Raw genomic sequence first — 26,410 nt, forward strand, 5'->3', positions numbered from 1 at the left:
TCTAACTTAGCTTTCATATTTCTAAAATAGTGAGTTCTAAACAAGAATACCCCGTTTTCTTTCATCAAATGGTTTATTTTGTCATAGAAAGTTAACTGCTTTCATCAGTCTATCTGTCTATATTCTAGGAGGAAATGTTTGGTCAGGTCTCTGGTGGTAGAGGTCAGTGAGTGAATGGGGTCACATCAGGAGCAATAGCTGTATCAATTTCAGAGGACGTTACAGATTTAAAATGACTCATAGTGCATGGGTCATTGTATCAGGGTCTATAGGGAATTATTCAATAGTAACAACTGGAATTATGGCAGCGGTCACAGCACATCAGTAACTAGGAAAAAGTGATGTGACGTGTTATATAACGGCGAGCTACCTGTGCCTGAGACCAGGAGATATTCGTCTTTACTTCAGCAGAGCCAGGAGAGGCCAGAGGAGACCTAAGCTCTTTAGCTGATAGTCCACTCAATACTGTGGTGTTCATCTTAAGCAAGCAGGACAGATGGAGGTTTCAGTCAGAGGAAAATCAGGAGTGGAGTGTCTCTGCAGACAGAGACAGCCAGAACCTCCCAGAGGAGCGGCACAGTCTGCTTACCATTAAGTGTTGCGGAGCTCACAGGAGATTGCTTTCATTTTGTGGGAGTTCTTCTGTTGCCATATCCACTTGCCTGCTGTCAAATAGTGTGATTTTGTGAACATATAACCAGACCTTATTACCTTAAAAAAGACTTTTTCTTTTTCTTAGAGCACATTCTGTCCACAGCTCTAGTATACAGTGTTCCCTTTTCCCTGAGTGCACCTTTCACTAAACAGGACGAACACATCCTTACTGCGCGATTATTACAGAGATGTTCTCTCCCCCCACACCTCCCACCCCCAAACCCCAAAAAAGCTGCTGTCTGTCACCCTCCGCCATCACCTTGCCTGCAACACTGTTTTCTTAATTAGCAAATGGAAAAACAGACAAGGTGGAAAATCCCCGAGTGAGGGTTTCTAGGCGCTCTGCAGAAAGGTCTGCTGTTTGAGACAACAGACCTGATGAAAGATTTATGTCACACAGTTGCAGCTTTATCCTCTCAAACGTAAAAAAAAAAAAAAAAAAAAAAAGAGATTACAGTCATTCATAACAAGTTTTAATACCAAAATGTTCTCCAGGCCAAAAGTCAGTTTAATTTTGAGAACTGTACATGGTCCCACAGAAATCTGTCTTAATTTCATGGGAGGTGGTCTGCGAAATTAAGAATGAATCGACTTATAGATACAGTACATAAGACAGCGTGAGTCTGGCTGATGAAACTGAGCCAGTCCCTGGAGCACCACTGCTCTCTGGTGGAGCAGCGCCTTTTCTGCAACAGCAGACTACTACATACGGCACTAGGGGTGGTGTGAATTACCGGTATTGATGACAACCGTGATATTTAAGACATTAAATATTGTGGGATATTGTGTGAATAATACACATATGATAATGTCTTGATGGCAGATGTTAGGCCACGTGGATCTTTTTTGTTTATTAGTTGCCTTTTCATGATTCATTAAGTGTAATTGTTCTTTTTCGCTACACTTATGTGTCTAAAGAGACAAAACACTCGATAGAGAAAATTAAAGATTAGTTTGACTTACAGTAAAGTATTATTGTTATGAGTTTTTTCCCAAATATTCTAAGACAAATGATTAGTTGATAATCGATTAGAGAAATAATTACAACAATTTTAATAATTCATCAACCACTTAAGTAATTTACCAAACAAAGATGATATTTATATTAATGTGAATTGACAATCAGTCAAGGTGTCATCTACAGTTTTGGGAAATTTTGATGGTCCTGTTTGTGTGTCACCTGTTTTTCTCTAATACTATCTTTCTGTGCAATTTCTTTGTGGATTGGATTCACCCACACTCAAAGCCAAATTGTCAGTCTGCCTCCTTCTACTTCTATCATTCAGCCTTAAGCTTCTTGTAGGCCTTGGAGAAACCTTGTAGAAATCAGGATATTTCAGAAAAGGCTTTGATTTGACACACACTGTGCAGCAAGGCCATTTTTATTCTCAATGAATGAAAATCATTCACAATATCAGGCAAAATGCTGTGGTTTATTTACAAATCTGTGGCTTCATCATAAAAGTCATCGTACGTGTACAGTAGTGAGACATTGTTGGCGACAGAACCTATCGTACAGTATGCACCGTAAGTAGCGGAACCATGACCGGTTTTAATACAGTTCACAGTTCACAGACATGTCTTCTCTCTGTGCTCCCTAAGCCGTGTTTTTCTCGTAAATGTTTTGCCGCACTTTGGACAAGTGAAGGGCCGTTCCCCTGTGTGAACCATCATGTGTCTTTTCAGCTCGTTGTTTAACCTAAAGGCTTTGCTGCAAACCTCACACACGAATGGCCGCAGCCTGATGTGCTTGTCTCTGCGGTGAGCCATCAGATGCGACACCCTCTTGTAACACAAGTCACAGTCTTCACACTTGAACGGCCTCTCCTCTGTATGTTGAACCATGTGGAGCTTGAGCTGAGCCGCGCTCGGCCAGCCTTTCCCGCATGTGTCGCACAGGTACGGCTCCTGCCCTGTGTGTTTATACAGATGCCATTTAAGGTACGTTTTCTGATAGAATTTCTTTCCGCACACTGGGCATGGGTAACCACCCGTGTGCCTCACCATATGCGCTCTGAGGCAGTCTTTTGTACTGAACTGTTTACCACAGTGGGAGCAAACATTGGGCTGTTGTTCTCTGTGCTTGCTCTGGTGCAGAATCAAGTAAGCCAGAGATTTGAAGCTCTTCCCGCACGTTTCACAAATGCGTGGCGTTACACTCGCAGAATGGACTTTTTCGTGATCATTCAGTAGCCCTGGCTTTGTGTAACACTTCTTACAGGCAGCGCACTGGTACAGTGTTTTGTTCTGCTGATGTCGAACTAGTTCACACAGCCTCACAAAACTTCTTTTACACAGTGGACAAGGGTAAGAGCCTCTGATTTTATGTGACTGGGAATAATGTCTTTTCAAGGGCACGATTTCTGAAAAGTTCTGCTCACACATGGTGCACTTGATGGTGCAAGACTTCGCCTGGGGGTCATCTGCACGGTGTGCAGAGTTGTGAGGTGCCTCAGCCTCCCTTTCCTTTGTTCCAGAACTCGTGTCAGTGCAGCTCTCATTTGTTTTGTCAGCTGACGGGAAATTACATGCATTGATAACAAAGTGGTTAGTGTTTATTCGCTTTTTCCTTCGACGACTTCTTTTGGAACATTTGCCCTGGTGCTTCTCAAAACTCTTGTAATAGGAAAAAGCCTGGCCACATTCCTGACATATCAGAGGTGACTGACTTCCCTGCACAGCCTGCATGTTGGCAGGCGCATCTGTGACTGAAACAAGACTATTCTCCTGATTCCTTTTCTTTTTGTTGTTCGAGGAATTATCCCGTGTGAATTCATTCTTCGCCTGTGGGTGTTGTTTTGAAGCCCCGCACTGACCTCCCTTGTGTGCCTTGCACTCCTCATAGTTGTCAAAGTTCTTACCACAATAAGAACAAAGATAAGGACTCTGTTCAATGTGGCATCTCATGTGCCTCGTCAAGTCAGCAGAGTGGGTAAATATTTTCCCACACACAGAGCATTTTTTGACACGGCTGCTTCTTTTACACGAGTCAGAGGACATTGATTCCTGGGGTGCAACATTTGAAGGCTCAGTTTCAGTTTCGCTAAGCAAAGCCTCTTTGGTATTGTCAACAGGGTTGGATTTGGGGTGATGTGCTAAGCTTGTAGAACACGGTGGGTTTGTCTGTATCTGTTGTTCATCACTGACCACACAGATCCTCTTGTGTTTGTCAAAATTCTTTGGGTAAGTAAAAACCTTGCCACAACCACGACAAACAAGACTATAGTCATCATTAGACTCCTCAAAGTTTGGAAGACTCGAAATTGATGGAAGCTCATTCTCACCTCTATGGGCATTAATCTTAGGTTTAGGATGCAAATTAATCTTTTCAAAAAATCTACTCTGGCTGGCAGAATCTAACCGACCCAAACAACCACTCTGAGTAATCCTGTGCCTTTTTAGTTTGCCAATGGAACCAAACTCCTGCCCACAAACAAGACACTTGAAGGTTTTCAAGGATGTTCTGTTGTGAGTTTTTAAATGGTGCAACCATTTTTTGTCCATGTCATCATCATCACTAGATTCACTTTCATCAAAAGGTTCCAGTATTACTTCAACAGAGGCTCCTTGGTCTTCAGTCAGATCATTAGCATGCTGCTGTCCATTTCGTTCCACATTCCTTGACATTTCTAAATTTATCTCCTCAAAGGTTTCATCTTTATTCTTTTTAGACTCACTCCAGGGTGAGTTGTCTCTGTGCCAGTCCTCGCCGACACACATGGATCCAGCTTTGACAGCTTTGTCTCCTTCATCGTTGTTGACCTTTGGTAGGTGGTAGGACAGGCTGGAAAGGATGCAATCGTCACCAGAGGAAGACAGAGCTAGAAAAAGTGACAAACAAAACAGGAAATAGTGTCAATGTCTTGAAAACAGAAAACTACTGGGATTTAAGTGAAAGTCCCTCAAAGGACCACCTTGTGGAACTTCGTCCCCATGATGTTTGTGATGCTGAATAAGTTCATTCAGGGGCTCAGGTTGATTCATGAAGTCTACGCACTCTTTCAAGACAGAGGGGGAGAGACTGAGCCAGAGGGAAGTCTAGGAAAGGAACAAAACATCAATCTTTAGCTTATATTATATTTCAATGAAAGCTGTTTCCTTGTATTTCAGGTGTTATTTTTTTTAATCAATTTCCTTGTTATTACACAACCTTCCCTCAAACTACTTTGTGTACTTTTACATCCTTAATGCTTTTCTATTTTTACCAGCGTGATAACAACATAAACATGGATGTGTACAATGCACAGTAGGGCTTAAAATAACCAGCATCATAAATTAGTTATCAGGAGGAAAATGCATTCAATAAGTGTGTTAGACCCTAAGGACACATTCAGTGCGATGCAGTTTGGTAAGAAACAATGAATGTAAATTTGAGAGATGCAGCCGCACAGTAGCAGTTGTTATCTTTAGTATTTCACTGTTTGTCCCAAGATTATTCTCTCAGTTACCAACTTGTTCAAGGTTTGGAACAGGCAGCAGCTTCTGAAGATTGAAGAGGAATTTTCTCATTAGAGCCTCCAGAGCTGAGTCATATTTGGGGCCAAACACCGTGGGGAAGACTTTCTAAAGAACAAAGAGGAAAGTGAGCCTATTATCCAAAAACTCATAATTTGACCAATTTAGGTTTGAGTCAAACTGCATGTAACAATTGTGTAATGTACCTTTTTAACCTATAATATCCAGTACCAAACAACTCACCTGATAAAAGACATCCCTCTGACATCGATCGACCATTAGTGTGTGAACAAGCTGCAAGAAGTTTGTCATCGATGCTTTTACCTCAGCACTGGAAGTCTTAAAAAAAAAAACAAAACAAAAAAAAAAACTAAACAACATAAGTTAAATCAAAAAACACAGAGAGAGGTAGAGATTTGACAGGAGCACCCACCTCATTGTCCTGGTTTGTGATGTAGGTGTTAATTCTGTTCAGATGATGCTGGATGGCCTGTGGGCTGGCAAAATCATCACTGCGGCAACACTCTAGCACCACCTGTTGGCATATGGAGAGATAAAAAAAATTTAGTGAAGGCTTTAGGTTCCCCACAGAGTCACATGGGAGGAGGGATGTGGCCCGGAGTGGTCATCTTTTGAAAAATATCATAAAAACTTAAATATATGAGAACTGGATATATGGCAGGTGAGGAGCCTGTACATGGTGAGGTCATGGGTCTAATGTTTACAACACATTCACAGACAAATGCATACAGACACATACAAAAAAAAAAACTCCATGACCATAACAGGCAAAAAATAGATTTGGACAGGAATGTGATATCTTTACTAGATCCTGAGCTGCTATTTTGAAGATGACCTTGAAATCAACAGTCAAAGGGTTGACTGTGGAAAAGAGAATTTCCCCATGGAGAAATTTTTTGATTTCATAAAGTAATATATTTTATCTATTTATTTATTTACTTCTAGCACATCAAACTATCAGACAAGCAGTGGTGCAAGTATTCAGATCCTTGACTCAAAAGTAGCACTACCACAGCATACCTGATTTTTATCAGTTAAAGTAAAGGTACCTCTTATAATATTTTGTTGCTCTGGCAGAACAACAATTCGTCCCCTATTCAGTGTTTTGTGTGTATTTGTTTTTATTAAAAAAAAAAAAAATTCCAAAAAGAAAGAAAGAAAAAGGACCCGTTATGATGAATGGTGTTATGGTATCTTATTAATTGATTATCATTACTGAAGCATCAATGTCCAGCATGTTACTGTTATATCTGTTAAGTTTTAACTACACACTGTGAGGAAGTCTAATCAGTACCAATCCATCATATTACAGAAAGCGATTTTAACTCTTATGTGTAAAATCTTAATTCTGCAGAGCAACATTGGCTGTCAAATACAGACACACACTGCACACTACAGACAAGTAGCCTATAGCTTATTGGTAGTAGTAATGTAAAGTTGATAGCAGCAGTTAATTACAAAATTATAACCGCACCTGTAATTGCAGAAAGGCTCATCTCTTACCCTTGCACGTAAGCCCATGACCAGCTGGGCTCTCTCTGTGTAAGAGAGCAGCTCAGGGACTGTGTCCAGCACTGAGGCAATGAACTCCTCCAGCAGACCGTAGTACATCACAGCTCCCTGCCTCACCATCTCCCACAGAGCCGCAGACACAAGCTGCACAGGAGGCACGATGAGACGGAGAGAGGAGAGGGGCAGGGACCCTGGGGGGGGGGGGGGGGGGGAAACAAATGTGACACTGTGAGGTTGCAGTTAAGAGACAACACAGATATTGTGGCTAGAATAGAAATGAAACGCGCGTTTATTGCAGTGTGACGGTGCTTCGCACTATTTCCGACAACATTAGCCTACAAGTTACCACAGACGTCGCCTGCAACAGCTAACCTTTACCACCCGGCGGGGCAAATGCAGACTGAATGGGGGTAATGTATAGCTGAGTGTTATACACTCACCATGCTCCATTAATATCCTGCTCATTGTGACGTTATACACATACTAATGTTAGCTGTGGTGGTGGCTCTTTGCTACCATCGCAGCCATTGGAAAACAGCTGCCTGAGGAACATGGAAGCCACTTCTCTTTGGGAAGTGTGCGTCTTACGTCGTTACGTACAAGCGTGCCCGACACAGGGTCATTTCAGACCTTTGTTGTTGTTTTTTTAATAACATATCGTCCGTACGATTATTTTGAGAGCACAAACGACACAACACACAATCATTTTGGTGATGAAGGCGGCACACCAGCTGTTTAATACCGTATATTTATTCGATTTTAATCGTGTATCATTTGTTAAGTCGTCAATCTCTGATTTATCAAATTACTACACTAGATGGCGGCATCGCAACAAATATTGCAAAGTACAAACTTGCCAGCTCTGCAGTGAATTGTCCTCCAACTTGCACTGCAACAAACAGCATGCACTGTTCTTTTTAGTTGTTTTTTTTTAATAGTAGCTTATGATGTAAATACAGCACAGAATATGATAGCTGCATACAATATGATATCATGAATGTTAAAGTCTATAATTTAAACCCTTTAAATAATGTTATTTCATCACAGTTTAGAGAGTACATTATGGTTTATTTGCAATTTGTGATGACTTTTTTAAAATATAAAACCAAGTAATTTCATAAAGTCTTTTGTCTCATTCAGCTTAAATGGGGTCACATATCATCTTATTAGACAATAGGAGACATCCTTTAATGCATTTTATGTCCATTACACTGACACTGTTAAAACACTTATTATTAGGGAAACAAAGACTCAAGCAGTGTCATGAGTTTTGCACCTGATACATTGTGTAACTTGATATTCAACTCTTGTCAACTTATCCAACAATACAGAAAACATATTGAGACTGGGCAAGACAGACAAGAGGAGAAGAGACAGGCAGCAGAGAATTATAACTGAGACGAAAAGCGAGCAGTAATCTGTTTACAGCTTTCTGGAAGTGTTGTCCCAAGCATCTTACCACAATCCTTGACAGTCTGCAACAGAATATGAACATTTCTGTTGGCTACAGTGGCCGAGCAGATTGATATTCACAGTGACTATCACTGTCATGAGGAAAACTTGTCAACATGCACAACTTTAAAAAGAACAAAAAACAAAACAGAGAGTGTGGACACATTTTTCCGTTTCACTTTTCTTTGACGTTTGTCCGTCTCTTGCTCTGACTCCTCACTTCTGAAGGGCTGCAGTTTGAAGACTTTACATAATCATTTCACATTACTATACTTCTGCCTGTCAGGAGGAGGACGGAGCTTAATGCTGAAGGTGGAGCCAAGAACTGCATAAGAGATCTAGTGAGGAGTCATTCTCTTACAGATTAGAATTGCATAACTATCATTCAGATTTCCCCACTGATACAAATTAAAAAAAAAAAAGTGGAAGAGGCAAAGCACTGAACTTTTACCATTGTATTAATTCTTTTTCAGATTGTGGTAAGGACATGTGGTACTGCGTGTGTGTGTTTGTGCATGTGTGTATAACTATGAGGCAGTAAGACAGATAATAATGCAGGGAGAGAATGACAGATGGGAAGAGACAGAGAGACACAGGCAGAATGGGAACAGCAGATTTGTAGTGACAGGCTGCTCAGTCGGAAGTTGTAAGATTGTTTCGCCTAAAATCTGCACCACATCCATGGCAACCAGTTCTAACCAGAATCCAAAATATTCAAAGAAACGCATTGTGGACTGTCTTTCAAGTAAAATGTTCACCATTTTGCAGTTTGTTTTCGAATCTGTTCTAAGACGTGCACTAGGATACACGCTTTTCCCTGCTTTTTGGTGGTGCATTATAATGTTTACTGAAGCCTAATGGCAGCGACTGTGTGTGAGAGCGTATCCATCAGATGTGAGTCACACAGGACTGGCACATACTTCCAAGCAGCTTTGGGTGAGTTGACTCTGTCACTTTCAGTTTGTTGTGACAGTTTGTGACAAGTGTCAGGTATGTTGTCAACCACAGGGAAAGTATACTTAGATTTTGAACACCACTGCTGAGCCCAGGATTTTTATACTGAATTAGACAACGTTTCAAACTAAAATTCTGTGGACGTGTCTCTGAAGAAGACCACATAAACCACACAAAGTCTCCACTGAAATTTAATCAAATGAATTTCTTCAAAGGCAGGAAGAGTCGGGTAGGCGACATGTCGGCGGGATGACAATACTACTGTACTGTAGTGGAATGATTTCTGTGGTCAGGGAAGGGTGAAGGCTACTTACACCACATCTGACCTTAATTAAATTAATACTTGTTCTTTCCATTAGTTAATTATTATGTGTAACAACGGAAACTTGACTGACTCATGCATTGATCAATGTTTGGATTTTAGTGGAGATGCAATAGTTTCCAGAAATACCACATATGTCAGACTGAATCTGGGGGAAATGAGTATAAAATGACACATTGGACATGGTAAACTTTTCCATCTGATAGAGTAGCACAGTCATAAAAACTTGGGAGTCTTGCATTTTAGCAATTACCTCAGTGTAAACATGATTTAGCTTCAGTGATTACATATAAACTGAATGGTCACAGCGGTCTCTTGGGCAGCCCCAGGTATCTAAAAAGGCACACTGAAGTAGAATGGAGGGATCCCTGACCATTGATACCATCGGTGAAATAGGAGTCATCCATGGAAAATAGTAAAAAATTTACAAAAAATGGTAGTAATTTTATAGATGTAAATAAGTCCAATAATATGCTTAAAGTAAGTCATTATGAATCCAATATATACCATATAGTAAGTCAAACATCATTTGCTCAGAGGAGCTATTTCTAAGTTTTGCTTTTGCGTCATAGCCAGCATCAGCATCAACAGCTGTTTACTCACCAGTTTTGAAGAAACTGAACAGAATCAAACCTCATTCCTTTATTCCAGCGGCGGAAAGCAATGCTAACGTTAACATTTGTTTTACTATCATTTCTTTTACTCTACTGAAGTTAGCATGCTAACCATCTAGCTCCGGTCCAGCTGGACCATCTCAGCAAGTCACTGTGGCATCCAGTGGTGTGCCCTGAAGAGGTTGCGCTGCTCAGAGAGTGTATTATGTATTGTAAACGCAACAATGGCTGAAACTCTTGTCAGGACTTGTAAGTTAACAGTGCTTAATGCTAACGCTGGACATGTAGGGCCTTAAAGGTGAGATCGATAACAACAGTGAGAGTGGACAGTAAAAATAAATATGTTTTAATGTGAAACATTAGAACAAAGAAATCCATTTTAAAGTATCAAACACTCATCCCCTGTACGGCGTTGTGAGAGTGTTTCTCCTTTACAAAGGACATCAGCTGTGGTCAACAGATTAAATCTGAGTTTACTGTTACTCTTCTTCTTATTGTTACTATGTGTTATATCTCATTACATTTATTCATTCCCTCCTTGCCTTATGAATGAACACAAAAGGAGCACTGATCAGCACTGCCTGACAAAGCAGTTACATAACCACATTGCCACATGTGACCATTCTTGCTTGCGGCCGACAAACAACCTGTCGTGTAGCTTTAATTACCTGATTCTTCTAAGAATTATCTAATGGGAAGTTGAGGCTGAAGTACGTAGCCTAGAGCTTTACAAGACGTGCTCCCATACACGTCAATGTACTTTTTGAGAACAACTGAAAAGCACCTTTGACTTAAGCTCGTTTTATGATAAATGTAAGGTCTACAGGCAGAACAAAGTGAATGGAGGGCAGTAGACATGAGAGAGAAAGAATATCACTGTTCTTGTTTGTGAAACTGGTGGTGCAGCAAGAGCGCAGCACACATCTCCTGAGCGTTTAAAGCCTCTTTCACTCTCCCTTTCCTCACAAACACACACACACACACACACACATACAGAGCCACACTTTGCTGTTGTGTTATGAATACTGTCGTTCCTTTATCCGTTAACCTCTGACTCTTTGTTGCAAACACATAAAAATAGCTCCTAGTTTCCAAAACTTGAACACACAGCAATGCAAGAGAGTGAAACTTTGCACCAAAAAGAAGAGCCAACTGAGGGTGACTGCTGCATTGCACCGTGGTGGGAGTAAATCAAGTGCCTCTGTCCCTCATTTCAGAGAGGGGCTTTGATGTCACTGGAATAAGCTGCAGCTCATTGAAGGAACATCAAAGATACTCACCCCCCCCCAGCCCACGACCATTCACTGCTCTGTAGGAAAACGCGATTGGAAATGCCGCGGGGTCCGTTATCTTTTCCAATGATTAACGCCTCATTAATGTTATCAATTACCCTAAAATGTGCACAGTAACTTCAGGGATCAACTGAGTGGCTGTTTGGAATTTGGGATGTAAAGAAAGAATATTTAATGCTCCTCAATTACTTTAGGCTGAGCTCTCTCATTTGAAGTATTGAGCTTTCTGATCACTGATTATGGTCCCATTGCTGTGTTTCTTTTCTTTGATTCGAATTCTCTGAGCTCTTGTCTGTGATTATGCCCAAATTAGATAGATCTTGTAATTATTGCATTCGTCTTTGTCGTCCTGATTTTTCCCCTCTTTAGCCTTTGTAATCAGTGAGTGTTCGGATACATGTTAATGAAACACCATCAATTTGCTATTTAGTAGTGTCATTTATGGACATGGCTGAATCAACTGATTTACAATGTGACTTAGCAGAGCGTGTGTAGCCGTGTCCACAACCAAACTACTCAACCACAGAGAATGTATTTTTTCAGCAGTTAATAATCACTTTTTTTCTAGGTAGTCTGGTTTTAGAGCTTTAAATGGTGCAGTGAATGCTCAGTAAACTGAGCTAACAACCTGTTTAACAGCAGGTTTAGACCTCAGTATGGCTGCATCTCATTTTAGTCTAATGTCTCAAGCATTTGCAGGGTGTCACCGACCTTTTTCACATGGTTCATTTCCATGCCATGATTGTGGAATGGTCTGCCTGAGGAAATCCGTTTCACCAAGTCAGTAAGAGCGTCATTAGTATTTTCATCCTCGTATGCACTTGCCAGATTGTCTGCCTTGTATGGTCGATTCCACTTTATGGTGGAACTGTCCATCGAATTATTTTGAACCAGTGCCTTATTTCTCTACTCCTTCCACCCCATTTCACTCTATGTTTTTTTTTTTTTTTTACAAACCAAGACACCAAAAGCTAATCATAACTCACTGTTTTGATGTGCTTATGCTGAAATGCATTACCCAATGCTGTCTTCTTGTTGTTGTTGTTGTTGTTTTTGCAGCTGTTTTTAAGAACAGAGAGAGTCTGTCACATAATGCAACTTGTTAAAAAGCAGTGATTGGAATCATTATTATGGGCAACTTTTCCTCCGTGCACGCTGGCCTATTAGAAGCGCGCACCGTGCAGCCAATCACAGGCACCCACTGCTCAGCTCCACTAATCGTGGATTAGCTACAACCGACTGCAGTCTACAGCTCTGGGAGGGAGAGGTAGTCACTGCCGCTCACTACTCACCCTCTATTTTATTATTAGCTTACTTGGATCTGGCAGCAGGGCTTTTTTTCTCAGCAGCAGCAGTGACTTTGGCATTGCGCAACCAAGTAACCTGCACATATTGGGATCTCAGGTAAAGGTGCGGGACTACAGCTGAGGGCAAGCGACTGATTTTTTTTTTTTTTGGGGGGGGGGGGGGTCAATGGAAACGGCTGCTGTGGGTCAGGTAGGACTCTGTTTGATGGCCCTTTAACTGAAGCCCACACCGTCTTCAGCACCGCGCTCCGTTTTTCCGCGTCCCCTGCAATGTTCAAGACGGCCAATTACCCGTCGGTGGATCCTGCGCCCACCATCATGCACGGCACTTGGTTTGCCACGGGGTGCCGAGAAAACACGCCCGTGGCGGTGGAGAAACCCAAGAAAAAGGCGTTCAGCCTGGTGAAGATAATGTCTCTCAGCAACAAGAAAGGCCACGGCCAGTATCCGCACCACCACCACCACCACCACAACAACAACATGCCCTTTACGATCCACTGTCACATCGGGAAAGAGATAAAGCACATTTGCAGCAACTGCAGCCGCGGGAACGACACGCAGGACGGTGAGTATGCGGGCTCCTCTCCGTGCGCTCTCGCCCACGGTGGTCCTGCGGTACCGCCATCCAGGGCACGCTTTAGGAAACCCGGCGATGGCCATGCCTCCGGCTCCTGCGCGCGTTTGACAGCTCCATCGCTGAATGCGCTTCACCCGATCTGTCTGCTTGTGTGATAATGTTCTGTGTTTGAAGCGGCCCGACGCGTAGGCTATCGGAGCTCGTAGTACTGAGACCGTGAAACGAGGGTGATTCATTGCCGCCGTTTGTGGAAACTGCCTCTGACTGGATCAGAACTTCTCATAGGGTTGGGCTCTGACTTGAAACTGCAGCTTGTTGGTTTTGCACCACAAACATATGTTGATGAATCGCTCTTAATTTAAGGAATGTTTTTTTTTTTTTTGTATGCATGTCTTCCATTCACCTATTTATCCTATAGATGCCATTTTAAAGGCATGAAATGTGCAGGCTGTTTGCACAAAGCCGCTTCCAGTTCAGTGTCATTACATCATCACTCAGCCATCTTGGTATGCAAACAAGTGTTTTTAATTAAAACCAGCCCCCATCAGTTGCTTGTATGACAGTAGTGGGGAAAGTAGGTTATACACACAGCGCCGTGAAGATGGGATAGAAATGCTACAGCGTGGAGTGTGCTGGGTGTCATGGAAATGATCACAAGATGTTACTCACTCTGGATGCCTGATCCCCCCCCCCCCCCCCCCCCCTTTGTTTTCCATGTTGAGGGTTTTGTCAAGATTGTAATGAATTAACTGTAATGTAGATATTCTGGTTTGGTGTTTGCTGCCTAGAAATGCCCCCCCACCCAAAAAAAGAAACAAAACAGCAAAGGAAAGAAAACACAAAAGAAAGAAAAAATCAATAAATTAGCATATGCATAGCAGAATACAAATACAATATGCAAACATAATATATCCTCAACCACAATGCACAATGGTACAATTAAAACTGAAAAGGTGGGCTGAAGCTAAAGCTTATAACGCCCACCCTTATTATAACCAACAACATATTTGGACTCATACCACATCGTCCGGGTCATAACTTTACATACACATGTCTGCACATGTGTCCTGACAGTTACCAGATCTTTGTCACACACGTGGCTACAGTCAGCAATACCATATCACGCATCGTCACTTATCAAGCAGATTATGATGGGGGATCAAATAAGTGTATAAATCTATACGTTGTACAAGACATTTTCGATTCCTTTTCGAGATGATGAGCTTTTTGCACCAATACAGACACACAGCCCTTTGGGTAGGGAATATACAAAGGGTTCATCTTCACGGAATACTCCAAAAAAAGCACGTTCAAAGGCTTGCTCCTTTTGTCAGTATGATGCATATTTCAGTGATGTTTGGGAATTTGTGACTACAAAGAAGGGTTTGATGTTGTGGAAAGATGTTCAGTTTCTTTTCTTGACGTTACTAAAATGTGTCATTGTCATCGTCCTCTCAGTTGTTGCTCGGCTGCTGGGTGTTATTCTTTGTCTTCCTGTCTTTATCCAGCTTTTGGACCTCTAATGAACTATTTGAATCGGCACTGAATTCGATTAGCATTGACTCTAGAGCTATTTATAGATCGGTGTGGTGGCAGGATCGCCAAGATGGTTCTGGCTCTGAGGCACCAAAGCATTCAAGTAATGGTCCGTGGGACTGATTTCCACTGCATTACTGTCACATTCTTTATCCTGCTGCCATCCCAAGGCCCCGGGGAGGTGGCCGCCCTGCAATGTGATATATCTATGTTGGCAAACATCATGAATGTGATGTAATTGTTTAAAAACCAGTGACCAGCGCATTCCCTGACAGCATGAGAAGGGTGATGATCTGACGCAGTGTGGCGATACTGACAACAGACACAGCATGTTGGAATGGAGGTCACTTCATGTGTACTGGAGCACTAGGGTTTTACTACTCCATAGTTTTTTATGTTTATGCTTGAAGGACCATATCTGTGTTTTTTTTTATGACATGTACATAGATTTGCGAGTGATTTTTTTTTTCTTTTTTTCTTTTTTTTTTTCCCTTCAGGAAGCCATTTATTTAGGAGAGGCTTTGTGAGTTCATCCATGATAATAAAAGCTGTCTGCTCTCATAGGTAAACATTAGTTGCACAAGGCCAGAAGTCTTTGAGTCTGGCTATGCAAGACTATGTTATTGTTGCTATGTTATGCTTGCTCTTGCAAACTGATCTGAAAAGTCTGCACATTTACCACACGTTGATAAAAGCAGACGCGATGGATTACCCATCTCAGGCAGCTTGATTTGCAAACCAGTCACTGGCACAGTAGATAACATGCATTCAAAAATCTAAAACACTGCTATGGTCCCGTGACTTAATGTCCTAAATGTGTTCATCAGGGAAGTAAGAGACTGAAGAGCAGGGTAGAGTTCCTTGTCTAAAAGCACCTGATGTTGCTTGCTCCTAGCATTGTTCACACAAAATCTGGTGAGTCTGAGTCAGAAACTTATGCTTGAATATCTTTTTATGATCATCTGCGTGGAGCTGACACCTTTTCAGATTTAGTTTTCTGGTCACATGGGCACCTTTTGCCAGCGTTTGTGTGCGCCCCGGCTGTTTGGTAGCCTTGAACCGCAGTATCTTTCAACATTCACTTCTTCATGTAGTAGTTTACATAAAACAAAATGCTTAACATTTTTTTGGCCTTTGATGTCCTATGGCACGTAGATAGGCTGGGCCTTGTGAATATTTGATGAATAGAAGAAAGATTCCCCCCCCTCCCCCCCCCCACCTTAATGAGGTGCTTATCAGTCTGTTTAGTGTGTTTTGGCAAGCTAATGCCAACCGCTCAGTGTGATGCAGCCTCAGACTGTACTCGGAGCGTATCCTGCGTAATGTGATATGCAGGTTTGTTTATCCTCTCCCAACCTCATCCAGTTACTAGGGAATGCAGGAGGCCACTTGGCACAGATTCTTGCCGCTTGGATCTTTGTAAGCAGAAGTGTCTGCAGCGTTCACCGTTAGTTCTCCCGCAGGAGTATCAGAACATCACCTCCTCTGCATCCTAACCTTAATTAGAGTATGTTTTCTTCCCTTCTTTTCCTTACAGCTGAGGAAGTAGAGAGGCTGGCCGCCATGCGTTCTGAGTCCTTGGTCTCTGGCACCCACACTCCACCTATGCGTCGTCGGAGCAAGTTTGCCACTCTGGGACGTCTCCTGAAGCCCTGGAAATGGAGGAAGAAGAAGAGTGAGAAGTTCAAGCAGACTTCTGCTGGTACATGACTTTTTTTCTTCTTTCATATCAGTATCTATCAATCGTATGTTAATGTGAGCACAAAAAAACAAAAAAAAAACCAAAACACATGCAACCATGGTGCTTTTAAGTATGTGCCCTGTGTTGTTATGAAAGAAAGTCAGTGCATATCCTTTGGTCAAAAAGAGAAATGTATTAGGTTTTAGTCTCCGGGGTGATTGAAAATGCAGCAAATTGATTCAGCAAAAGTGCAGCGCTGGAGTTTCATGTTTTGAGGTCTCTTTAGAGTTCCCTTTGATCCTGCAGCCCAGTGTTGTCAGGGGCGAGTGAAGGACATACTCGCTTCAGATGTGGCTGTATTTACTTTCCTTGGCTGACGCATCCTGAATTCTGCTGTCAGCCTGGTGGATAGGAGGAGGGACTTTTTTCCCCCAGACTGCATCTTTTCTAGATGCAGAATCCTTGCTCTCGTAGAGGATGGGCAGTTGCACAGAGACCTGAATCTGGTCCGAACAGGACAGGCTGTTCCGATTTAGTAACGTTGTTCAATTAGCATTTTCGTGGTGTGAATTTGCTGAATGAATCAGTCTCTGTCTGATTTGATCAGGCGTGCTGCGACTGCTCTCTTACTGCTGATGTTGTCAGTCTCTTGTGCGATCACAGGGACTGATGTGATGTCCTGTCATCTCCATCACTTGGTACAAGCGCAAAAAAAAGTATTTGATTTTTCGGCTGATGTTACCTTTCTGTGAGGCTTTGACTGTTCCCACAGTGCTGTTTGGCTCTAGTTTGTATATTCTTCCCCAACATGGTCTCCCTGGCTCTTCAGCAATCTCCCCGGGCTAAGTGGTGTTTTTAGTAAGACCCAAAAGTGCTGATGAAATATATTTCTGAGCTTTAGTTGCTTGACTTTTTGATGTTTTACTGTATAATAGAGAGCATGTACTTGATGGAACAAACATGGAGATGTTGGTGTTGATCGGTACATTTGTGGATGCCCTGCGATGACAGCATCCATCCTGTTGTTGTGAGGGACGATAATCAAATAGTCAGCAACAAAAATCCTTTTTTTTTTTTTTTTTTTTTTTTTTTTTTTTCTGCTACAATGGTGTTAATGCACAGTGGGGCTGAGTGAAAAAGCTCTCTTTATCGCTTTTGTTATCCGCTTGTTTTGTATGCATGATGCTGCTGTTCCCAAAATAATTCCTTTGCCTCTATTGTTCTATTCAATCCATTTTGCAGCATGATGGTGGATTATGACCAGTCAGTATATCTCACCAGAGCAGCCTCTATAGAGTGGAATTTCTGCGTTGTTTCAAGTTGTATGCGATGTACAGTCGCGCAAGTAGCTCCGATGCTCGGGGCAGGCGCTTCAGCCGCAGTGACGCCACCACAAATGTGCGAACGCAGTCGCATCCACTTCAGCATGAAGTATGAACCCACTTTTAAGTACACAAATAAGCGGAATGTGGCCTGCGTTTGTGCAGCAGCCAGTGGAAGGGTAGAAGTCACACAAGCGTGAGGCGGTGCGGTAAATTCAAATGACAGGAAGTAGCTCAGGGACTTTAATGGCTACGTCAGCACGATTTCTATGGTGATACTAATCGATATTTCATAGAAAGAGTTGCTCACACGTGGACATGCACTGTGTGTGATGTGAAGTGGTTTGCTTCTAGTGACGAACCCACAGAGAATCATCACCAGGCTGCGGTTCTCCTGAGAGCATCAGAGCGTTTCTTTGAGCTCATTGTTTCGGTTTTGTGGCCCACAACTTACTGTTCTGATTCACTCCTGACACTCATCAACCTCCTTTCCAGCGGCAAAATAAAAAAAAAAAAAAAAAAAAAAGAACGCTCCAAAAAACCCACTGTATTGTTCCTGCCTAGTATAAAATGGCAGACTAAGGTGGCTGGAGAACAGAGTGAGGCTTTTAGAGGCAGATATTTCCCTCAGAAGTTGGTGAGGGGAGCTACGTTTTTATGTCAGGTCAGAAATGCTATTCCAAGTTGCTGTCAATGTTCAGACTGTGCTGACTGTGCAAATAGGCAACTTGGTAGCACACATTAGCCAATTAGCTTTATAAAGTTATGTCATATGTATATGATGTTCATCTTTTTGTGTAGTTCTGCTGCCAAGTAGCCAACAAACTGATTTATAGAGACAGCGTTGATTCCTTGACTTATCAAAGTTTTTTTTGTGACCCAATACAAAAACAAAACTTCAAATCTGTAAAACCATCTGCATTTTGAAAGTTGTGCATGCCAGATGATTACAATTTTCCTGTGTTTGCCAAACACAAGGTAGTGTGTGTTGGTGTCCATGATCAACTTAGCTGGCTGGGTGTCAGATAATATTTTCCTTTCCATGGTTCGAACAGCACGAGCCGTGAATCCAGTGGTATGGATGAATCTTGAAAACACAGTGAAGTGGAGATTTGACTTTGAGAGCAATATCTTAAATCAGAGCAATGAAAAATAAATCTGTGAAATATATGGAGGAAGAAGTTCCATATATATGTTTGCACTTATTCCACGAAAGATAGCACAGCCTACTTATTTACATACTTCCAGTCCTCCCCGTAGCCCCACCATTGATCTGTGTTTTTTAAAATGGAACGCTGCACATACTGTTGTGCGTTCGCCCTCATTTAATTTAATTAATCGACGCCAAGATTGCAGCCTATTTAATACTATCCTTAAAGCCTGAAATGGGATGACCTCATTTTAAAAGCTATAAGAAAACTGCAGCCATATATCATGACAGGTACCTAACTTGTGTTCATATTTGGTATCAGGAGGTATTGATGGTCATTTGTCTACCTGTTGCTCAATCAAAGAGGAAAATTCTCCTTTACAGCAGTAATTTCCGTTGATCTCACTGAAGACAAAGCTGATGGCAAGAGTGTAGTCGTGATTCCTGCTGCACTGCTCTGATCTTGGACTCGAATGCCCCTATGTACTCCCTTCTTGTCTCTGCAGTTGACTGCGGTGCCTTACTGTTGATTATGTTTCCTGTGTCAGTGGGGAGCAGACCAGCCACTGGGCATACAGATGTTGTCGTAGATAATTGGACACTGAGCACAGTAGAGGATTATGAATGTGTTGTGATATTAAGCAGATGAAGGGCAGCTCTGGGGGACTGTACTCTTCACCTCAGGAAGGAAGGAGGGAGGGCCTGACGGTTGGATGTCTTATCCTGCTGTCTTATCGTGCTCGGTACATTATCACAGCACGCTTGTATCAGGAAGTAAGATCATCAGGCAGGGATTCATCAAAAGAACATGCATGTGGTAGTCTGATGTTATCTCAGTTTTTATTTCTAATCCAATTAGTTTGCAGATTTCCTGTTCTTGCTGTTTATTTGCATCATTTCTAATACGAAATCTCAGCTCTCCTACCTGTCCACTGATTATGTATTGTATAGAGAGGCAAACGTCTCATTTCTAACCTGCTCCATCCACACTAAGGTTTTGTTTAGCCATATCTACGCTTCTGATGTGTGAGCCTTAACGCTTGAGCGTCTCATTGATCAAAGACTCCATGAAAGTTTTAATACAGTTAAAAGCCTCCACTTTGAGCTACTGAGCCTCAGGGTTGGGAGGATGTGTTCTGACTATCTGGGTCACTTCGCAGTGGAATATATTTTCTCAAAAAAAACTGAATGTAGTGTTCTCAGATCAATACAGACTATACTTAGATATGCCAGTTTCATTTAATATGCTCTCAGCTGATACTCCCTGATGAGTGTCTAATCTTCTCATCTTGGTACAGATTGAGTGGCTGAAGTGTTGGACCATGACAGTGCTTGGGCCACTTGGTGGACTGAAGACAGGCTGTTCAGAATAGAACTTGGTTGATATTCAAGGTGATTTAGAGGACAGGACAGCATCTGTTTTTCATACATTGATATGAAAGATTGCGTCGTGTTTTGTTTTTTTTTTGGTGCTGATAGGCCTATAACCTCAGCTCAGACCAAATAACAGCTCTTACTGCAAACTCATCGCTGATGATTTACTATTCTGATGACCCAGTACATCGGTCTTGGAATCCAAATAAATATTTGATGTGAGTGGTAGTTTTTTTTTTTTTTTATATGGCCCTCTCAGGACCTTCCTGCTGAAATGAACACAAAATTCCAGTTCTTGCGCACTATTAATGTATTCATTAAAGATTTAACGAAATGTTGTTGTTTTTTTTTTTTTGTTTGTTTTTTTATTTTTTGCAAGACCAGCCAGTATTTTAACTTGGACTTGATGCTTGGCCAGTTCACTGCAACCGCTGTGTCCACTTCATTTCTCATTCTTTTGTTATAAGCGCACAATATCTGTCAAATCTGTAGTCATATCCTCATTAAGGCTTCTGAGTTAATGGTATTGCGTAACAGTGCACATCCCATGGCATAGCAGTTACGTCATAAAGCTTTTGAGTAATTACTTTTCATTTTGGATGCAACGGCAGTATAATCCGTGAAGATATTACAGCACTGCCAGTCGACCTGCAGCCTAGGGTTTCCTCACTCTGGCAAAGAGTCGGTGCTGATGTTTTACACAGAGATTTGTCTTTTTTAGTAACATTGTGTCTGTCAACTGGAAGACTGATAAATAATTCAACTTCTTTTTTTTTTTTTTTTTTTTAAGCAGAGATGTGAAAAGGTCTAATTGAAGTTGACTTCAGAAAAGATTTTGGGTGCAACTGAAGGATTTAGATTTAATGTCAAGAGGTAACAAAGATAAAATAGAAAGGAATATGAAACCCATCATTATAAAAAATTTAACTGTCGTTCATAATCCATATCAGCCAGGGATAAGAATTTAGACTGAATCTTCTGTGCAATGTAAATTTTAATGATTTGCATCGCAAAAAAAGACTTAAAAAAAATTCTCAGATATTAACCTGAGTCATCAATTTTTGAATTTCCCTGTAGGGATCAAAAAGTGTTTTTTTTTTTAATCTTTTTTTTTTTTTTTTACTTTTTTTTTTTCTTTGGGAGTTTTATGAAAATCAGCTGCCAAGGTGCAAAGATTTCTAGCTTTGATACTAAATGGTTTACTTTTCTCATTTCTCAGGTACTGCTCATCTGGCAGACTTTATTAATAAGAAAACCTTAAATATTCTCAACTGTTGTGATTTGTGATGAAGGTTGAGATTGCACAGGTACAGGGGGAGTGAAACGTGTAGTGCCTGACCTCCTCTAAATGCCTGTGGTGCTTTACAGAACCAATCTTGTAAACTGGCTGCAGAAAAAAATCCTCTACATTGATTCAGGGTCAACTTTTTGATAATTCGATTGACTGTCTCTTTGAAATACTTGACCCCATGTCAAATTTGCTGCCTCTGAGGGAAAATGGCTTTTTGATTGAGCTGCCTGCATTAGCATCCCAAGTAACATCTTCAAATGGCACAATTTCCTTTCATTTCACACTATCCTCAGTTTTCCTATCGGGCTCCAGTGGAGTTAATTCTTTGTGTGACATATTGGTGATATTTTGGTCTTGTATCCCCCCCCCCCCCCCCCCCCCCCAAAAAAAAAAAAAAAATGTTTTGCTGCTTAAGTAATTTGTGGCTTGGAGCTGATCTCAAACAAGCTTCTCTTGTATAAAAAACCTTTTGAAGTGTGGCGTGATATCGAACATCTGGTATCCTCATAATGGAGCGTACTGTTTGATGATAACTTGCTCTGCTGTGGTATTTTGGAACACTGAAGCACAAGAGGATCCAAAACTTCTGCCCCCGAGGCCTGTCCGTCTGACATTTGTATGACTCTCTTTCGGGTTTTAATTCTGAGCTCTCAGCATTTGGTCTTAAATCAACTGTGCTTGTGACCAAGGGCGAGAAAAAAGAGAGGTCAAGCTCTCAGTATTTTTCATGGATCCACACTGAGGGTGCATTAGCATTGAACACATCCCCTTCTGATTGAGCTGGGACAAGACTCCTGGGTCACATGTAAAGCACACACGGCGCAATCTGTGATCTCCCTCCCGAGCAGGAGCTACAGAGGCCTGCAGGGACATTCCTGCACAGTGTGCTCATGTGTTGTTGCCGATCCTCGTTTCACGTTCTTAATTGGTTTCTATGCAGGGTTAGATTTTGAAATTACTAATGTGATTTTTAAACTGCTTTCGTTCAGCCTACTAATAGAAGATGTTAAGTATCTCAGCTTTTGAAGCCTAAAAATAGAGACAAGCAGTAGCTGTGGGACATGCCATCATGTGCATAATGCATTACTATGAGTAGTGTTGCTGGAATGTTTCCTTTGTCCTTTACCTCTTGTTAATCAAGGGCCAGAGTTTTAGCTTTAACTGGTTGGAAGAGGAGCCACAGTTTGACAGATCATTATCTTTTATAGCAAAATCCAAGATTTAATACTGGTGCTTGGATTTGTGTTATAAAAGATAAAACTAGAAACACCATGAAAGATGTAAGATTGCGCATAAAGACGGATGAGCAAGAACAATAATAAACACTAGATACAGTGATGTTTGGGTAGATCAGTAAGAAACACATTTGGTTTAGTTTTATCAATGAGCTCATATGTTTTTGACAACAAATCTTTTAAAAGGGGAACGTTAGCAGAGATTTCAATGCACACAGCTTTTTGTAATGCATTGGAGATTGTACACCTTCCTATGATCTAGCGAATGGGTTGACCCAGATTAAACACCTGCATGATGTTTTAATGGCTAACCACTTTTAAGATGAAAAATGATTTTATCATTTCTTTTTTTTTTTTCTTTCTTTTTTTTTCTTTCTCCTGTCCCTCTCAGCGCTGGAGAGGAAGATGTCAGTGCGACAGAGCAGAGATGAGCTGATCAAGAGAGGAGTGCTAAAGGAGATCTTTGAAAAAGGTGAGCTGGTGTTCCACGGTTACAGTATGATTCAACTGAGCTGGAAACCGTCTCGGCTGTGAGTGGAAGCAGCAAGAAGAGTAGACGTGGTGCGCTAAATTATGAGGTCTTCAGTGATTCATCTCCTCATTAATCAGTCGTCTCTGAAGTGCGCTCTTCATGATTTGGCACGGGGCATTTAGAGATATAATCTTTCATTATAGAAATTTTGAAGCATTTTATAAACTCTTTGATCTAGACTCAACATCCCATGGGTGCTCCATGCCTCGGGACATCAAAAACAAAGTTAGCGAAGCTGAGGAAGTTCACTGACTCTTGCCAAGATGTGACGAGAGCAAATGAGAAAATGTGTGTCATTTTTCATTTTATTGTTTTAACAAATTAAGCTCTTTGCGCAACGATCAAGCATGAAACAATCTTTGAAGTCAAAGCTAAAACAAACATCTTAGAGTGCAAGAGAATGGAGTGCGAGCACTTCTCTTCGGCTGCGTGTGGCTTAGACATGCAGACGCTGTCCAGCCGTGTTGCATCTCCAATTTCTGCACAATAACCGCGCGACTTCTCAGAACGCATATCAATGAGGGCAGGTGTGCCTCGGTGACAACCTAGTTTCTATAATCAAAGAGAAACTTGTGTGCACAGCTTGATAGATCAACAGCAGTTATTTTTATGCATGCAAAGCAAATATTTACCGTGTCTCTGGAAGATGACTGTATCATGTTATCAGCACTGACATCACCCTCATAAATAGATCTAAAACTGACTCTGCTTTGGTGCGCTCAAAATAGATCCAGCAAGGGGAAAAAAAAAATTAAAAAAAGAAAAGAAATCCAGTAATGGCAAAAACGTGTTTTTGATTTAAGTGGTCGCCACCTTTGACAGCCAAACCCTGTCACCAGCCTCTTGGAGAATTAAATGGTGGAGGGTTTGCCAACAAAATGACTGAAATTTAAGATACAGATCAGATGTATCCTCATATTTCAAAATAAGAGTCCTTGAAGGCTGATGTGTTTGACAGCTTTTTACAGTAACAATTTATGACTTCAATATCTTCTATGAAAAATAGAAGAAAATCCCCTGTTAGGCTTTCTGAATATTAAAAAGTCTGGAGACTCCTGCTCTCCAAATCTTACAGGAGTAAGCATTCTTTTGGTTTTGTGTTTTTGGAAGTCAAGATGAAATTTGTGAAATGGGAGAGAGAGAGCTCACAATATAAATGCATTGTTTGTCAGAATATGTGAGCACCATTGTGAATTGCACTGTCAGCCTTAAAATGTGATCATGCAAAAACCATCAAATGGCTCAGCGCTGTAAAAGATTTAAAAAACAAAATGTCTGTCAAGCTGCTTCCCTCACACCGTTTCTTGGTCTGTGGTGTGCTGATAAAAGGCTCTCGGGTTGTTAAACAGTCTTAGTTTTCCGAATCTCTCCCCCAACTATTGTCTCAAACCTCAATACCCTGAATTCATTTTAAACTTTGTTTGAACAGTCTGTCTTGTGCAGTCGAACACATTTTCGACACTCGTCAGATTGTTTGTTTCTTCTTCTCCGTTTTAGCAACCGTTGAATTCCGATCCTCGATGGATGGTGGAGTCTGCACTCAGGAGCCCTCTGTCAAGTCGTCTATGGTCTTGCCTACCAAGAAATCTGTCACCTACTCAGGTGACCTTCAGGACAACCCCGCCAAGCCGCCGCTGTACCACAAACAGCCTCCTGCTCTCCCTCCAAAGCCTTTCTCTAGGATCCCAAACCATAGCACAGGTCAGTTGTCTTAGTTAATGCTCAGTGGCAGGTTATTACACCGCTCTAATGGTGTTTTATATTGATTTTATTTTTCTTTTTTAGAAACCACAGTACAGTATTTATTACACTCTATGAATTACTATACACATACACTGGTATTTATTCCACTGCCACAGACTGTCAATATAACTAAAAAGCTCATATTAGAGGACTTGCTCTGGCAGCTAAGCCATGGCTGGTTTCGCTATAAACCCTACCTGCGTTGCCACACATGTGCACAGGATTATAGTAGTCTCATTAAATGCCCCTGTGGTTAGGTCAGCTGGGCTCTCTCTGTCATTGTCAATCTGTCAGTACAGGGAAGTGGCATTACCCTGGCCTAATTCCCGCCACTCTGCGCTGACGTCTGAGCCATGTCTGATCGTCCATGAGCTTTGTTTATCTGTCTGCACCAGCAGAGTGTAGTGGATGTGGATGATACATAGCAGTGGAAATATTCAGTAATCCTTCTTTCTGTCCTTTGGTTTTTCTCTTTAGATTCTTGCCAGCCAATGAAGTTGCCCTGTATGCCTGGGGGAAAGCACTCTCCACCTCTGCCTCCCAAGAAAGTGATGATTTGTGTGCCTCCGGGGGGGCTGGACTCCTCCACCTCTCCTTCTCCGTCCCCCAACCCCCTCAGCAGTCTCCCCCAAAAGTGCGCCCCTCTGCAGGGCATGTCATCCCACCACGGCACCCTGCTGCCCTCGCAGCTCGCCGGTCTGTCCAGTCTTCACCAGAGCCACGGTCACCCGCTCCAGCTGCAGTACGGCAGCCTGCACGCCCCCAGCCGCATCATCGAGGAGCTCAATAAAACCCTGGCGCTCTCCATGCAGAGGTTTGAAAGGTTGGTATCCATCAGCGCTCCGGTCGTTAAATGTGATTGTCCTCAAGTGGAGTCACTAAGGGATTATGGATCTCTGTCTGTCTGTGCATCACACATAATATCTTGGCTGGACTAAACTTTGGGGAATGGTATGAGGGTGTTTGAAAGATTGCACAGATGGATCTTCTGTCACATAACTATAACACTGACGGTGACATGTTTCCTTTATTTGATGACCCCCTAGTTATTATCACAAATTAATCTCTTGTTGCCCAAACAGCACTAATCAGAGGGTAATTACAGGAAGAAGCATTGTGATTTGCATAGATCATCCTGTTTATTAGCTTATATTTTTGTGGCGACTTGTCCACTAAATCTATCCTGGTGTTATTGAGGTCATGTCCTGCCATGTATCGCTAGTGTACAGGTCTAAATCAGCACACTGCCTCACAGGGCAGCATGGCCTAATTTTGAAGTAAATGTGTGTATGTGTGGGCACAGGCGCATGGAGTAGGCGTCCCTCCAGCAGTTGGCCTGACATAACATGACCAGCTGCTCTTTACAAGAGCCGCACTTCTTCATGT

General features: G+C 41.8%; 2 protein-coding genes across 10 annotated transcripts in view; one reads left to right on the forward strand and one right to left on the reverse strand.

Annotated features, from left to right (window-relative positions):
• The window catches only part of LOC139629900 (phosphatase and actin regulator 1-like), a 44,250-nt gene that overhangs the window by 7,041 nt on the left and 10,799 nt on the right, over positions 1-26,410 (forward strand). For 2 of the 7 annotated variants that reach the window (XM_071492859.1, XM_071492858.1), the window contains exons 2-5: positions 16,234-16,398; positions 23,141-23,221; positions 24,779-24,982; positions 25,502-25,847. In XM_071492859.1, coding sequence (XP_071348960.1) covers positions 16,234-16,398; positions 23,141-23,221; positions 24,779-24,982; positions 25,502-25,847 — 796 coding nt within the window. Of the gene's footprint in view, positions 1-8,913; positions 9,031-12,513; positions 13,149-16,233; positions 16,399-23,140; positions 23,222-24,778; positions 24,983-25,501; positions 25,848-26,410 lie in introns of those variants that run through there. The other 5 variants (XM_071492860.1, XM_071492857.1, XM_071492861.1 and 2 more) reach the window with 5 other exon arrangements.
• Positions 2,021-7,231, reverse strand: LOC139629898 (zinc finger protein 665-like). 3 transcript variants are annotated; one of them, XM_071492852.1, is made up of 7 exons: positions 7,083-7,231; positions 6,634-6,833; positions 5,543-5,644; positions 5,353-5,448; positions 5,107-5,217; positions 4,569-4,692; positions 2,021-4,475 (listed from the first exon to the last, which is right to left on the reverse strand). In XM_071492852.1, exons 1-7 carry the CDS (start codon positions 7,105-7,107, stop codon positions 2,224-2,226), a joined length of 2,910 nt encoding a protein of 969 aa, XP_071348953.1. In that variant the 5' UTR covers positions 7,108-7,231; the 3' UTR covers positions 2,021-2,223. The 3 variants fall into 3 exon arrangements, with proteins under 3 accessions (XP_071348953.1, XP_071348954.1, XP_071348955.1); XM_071492854.1 differs by having other exon boundaries at positions 4,337-4,475; positions 5,103-5,217; XM_071492853.1 differs by lacking the exons at positions 6,634-6,833; positions 7,083-7,231 and having other exon boundaries at positions 5,107-5,213.

Source organism: Trachinotus anak, unplaced genomic scaffold (assembly GCF_046630095.1).
Source record: "Trachinotus anak isolate AG129_WGS33_773 ecotype Australia unplaced genomic scaffold, CSIRO_AGI_Tana_v1 ptg000012l, whole genome shotgun sequence".
Lineage (NCBI taxonomy): Eukaryota > Metazoa > Chordata > Actinopteri > Carangiformes > Carangidae > Trachinotus > Trachinotus anak.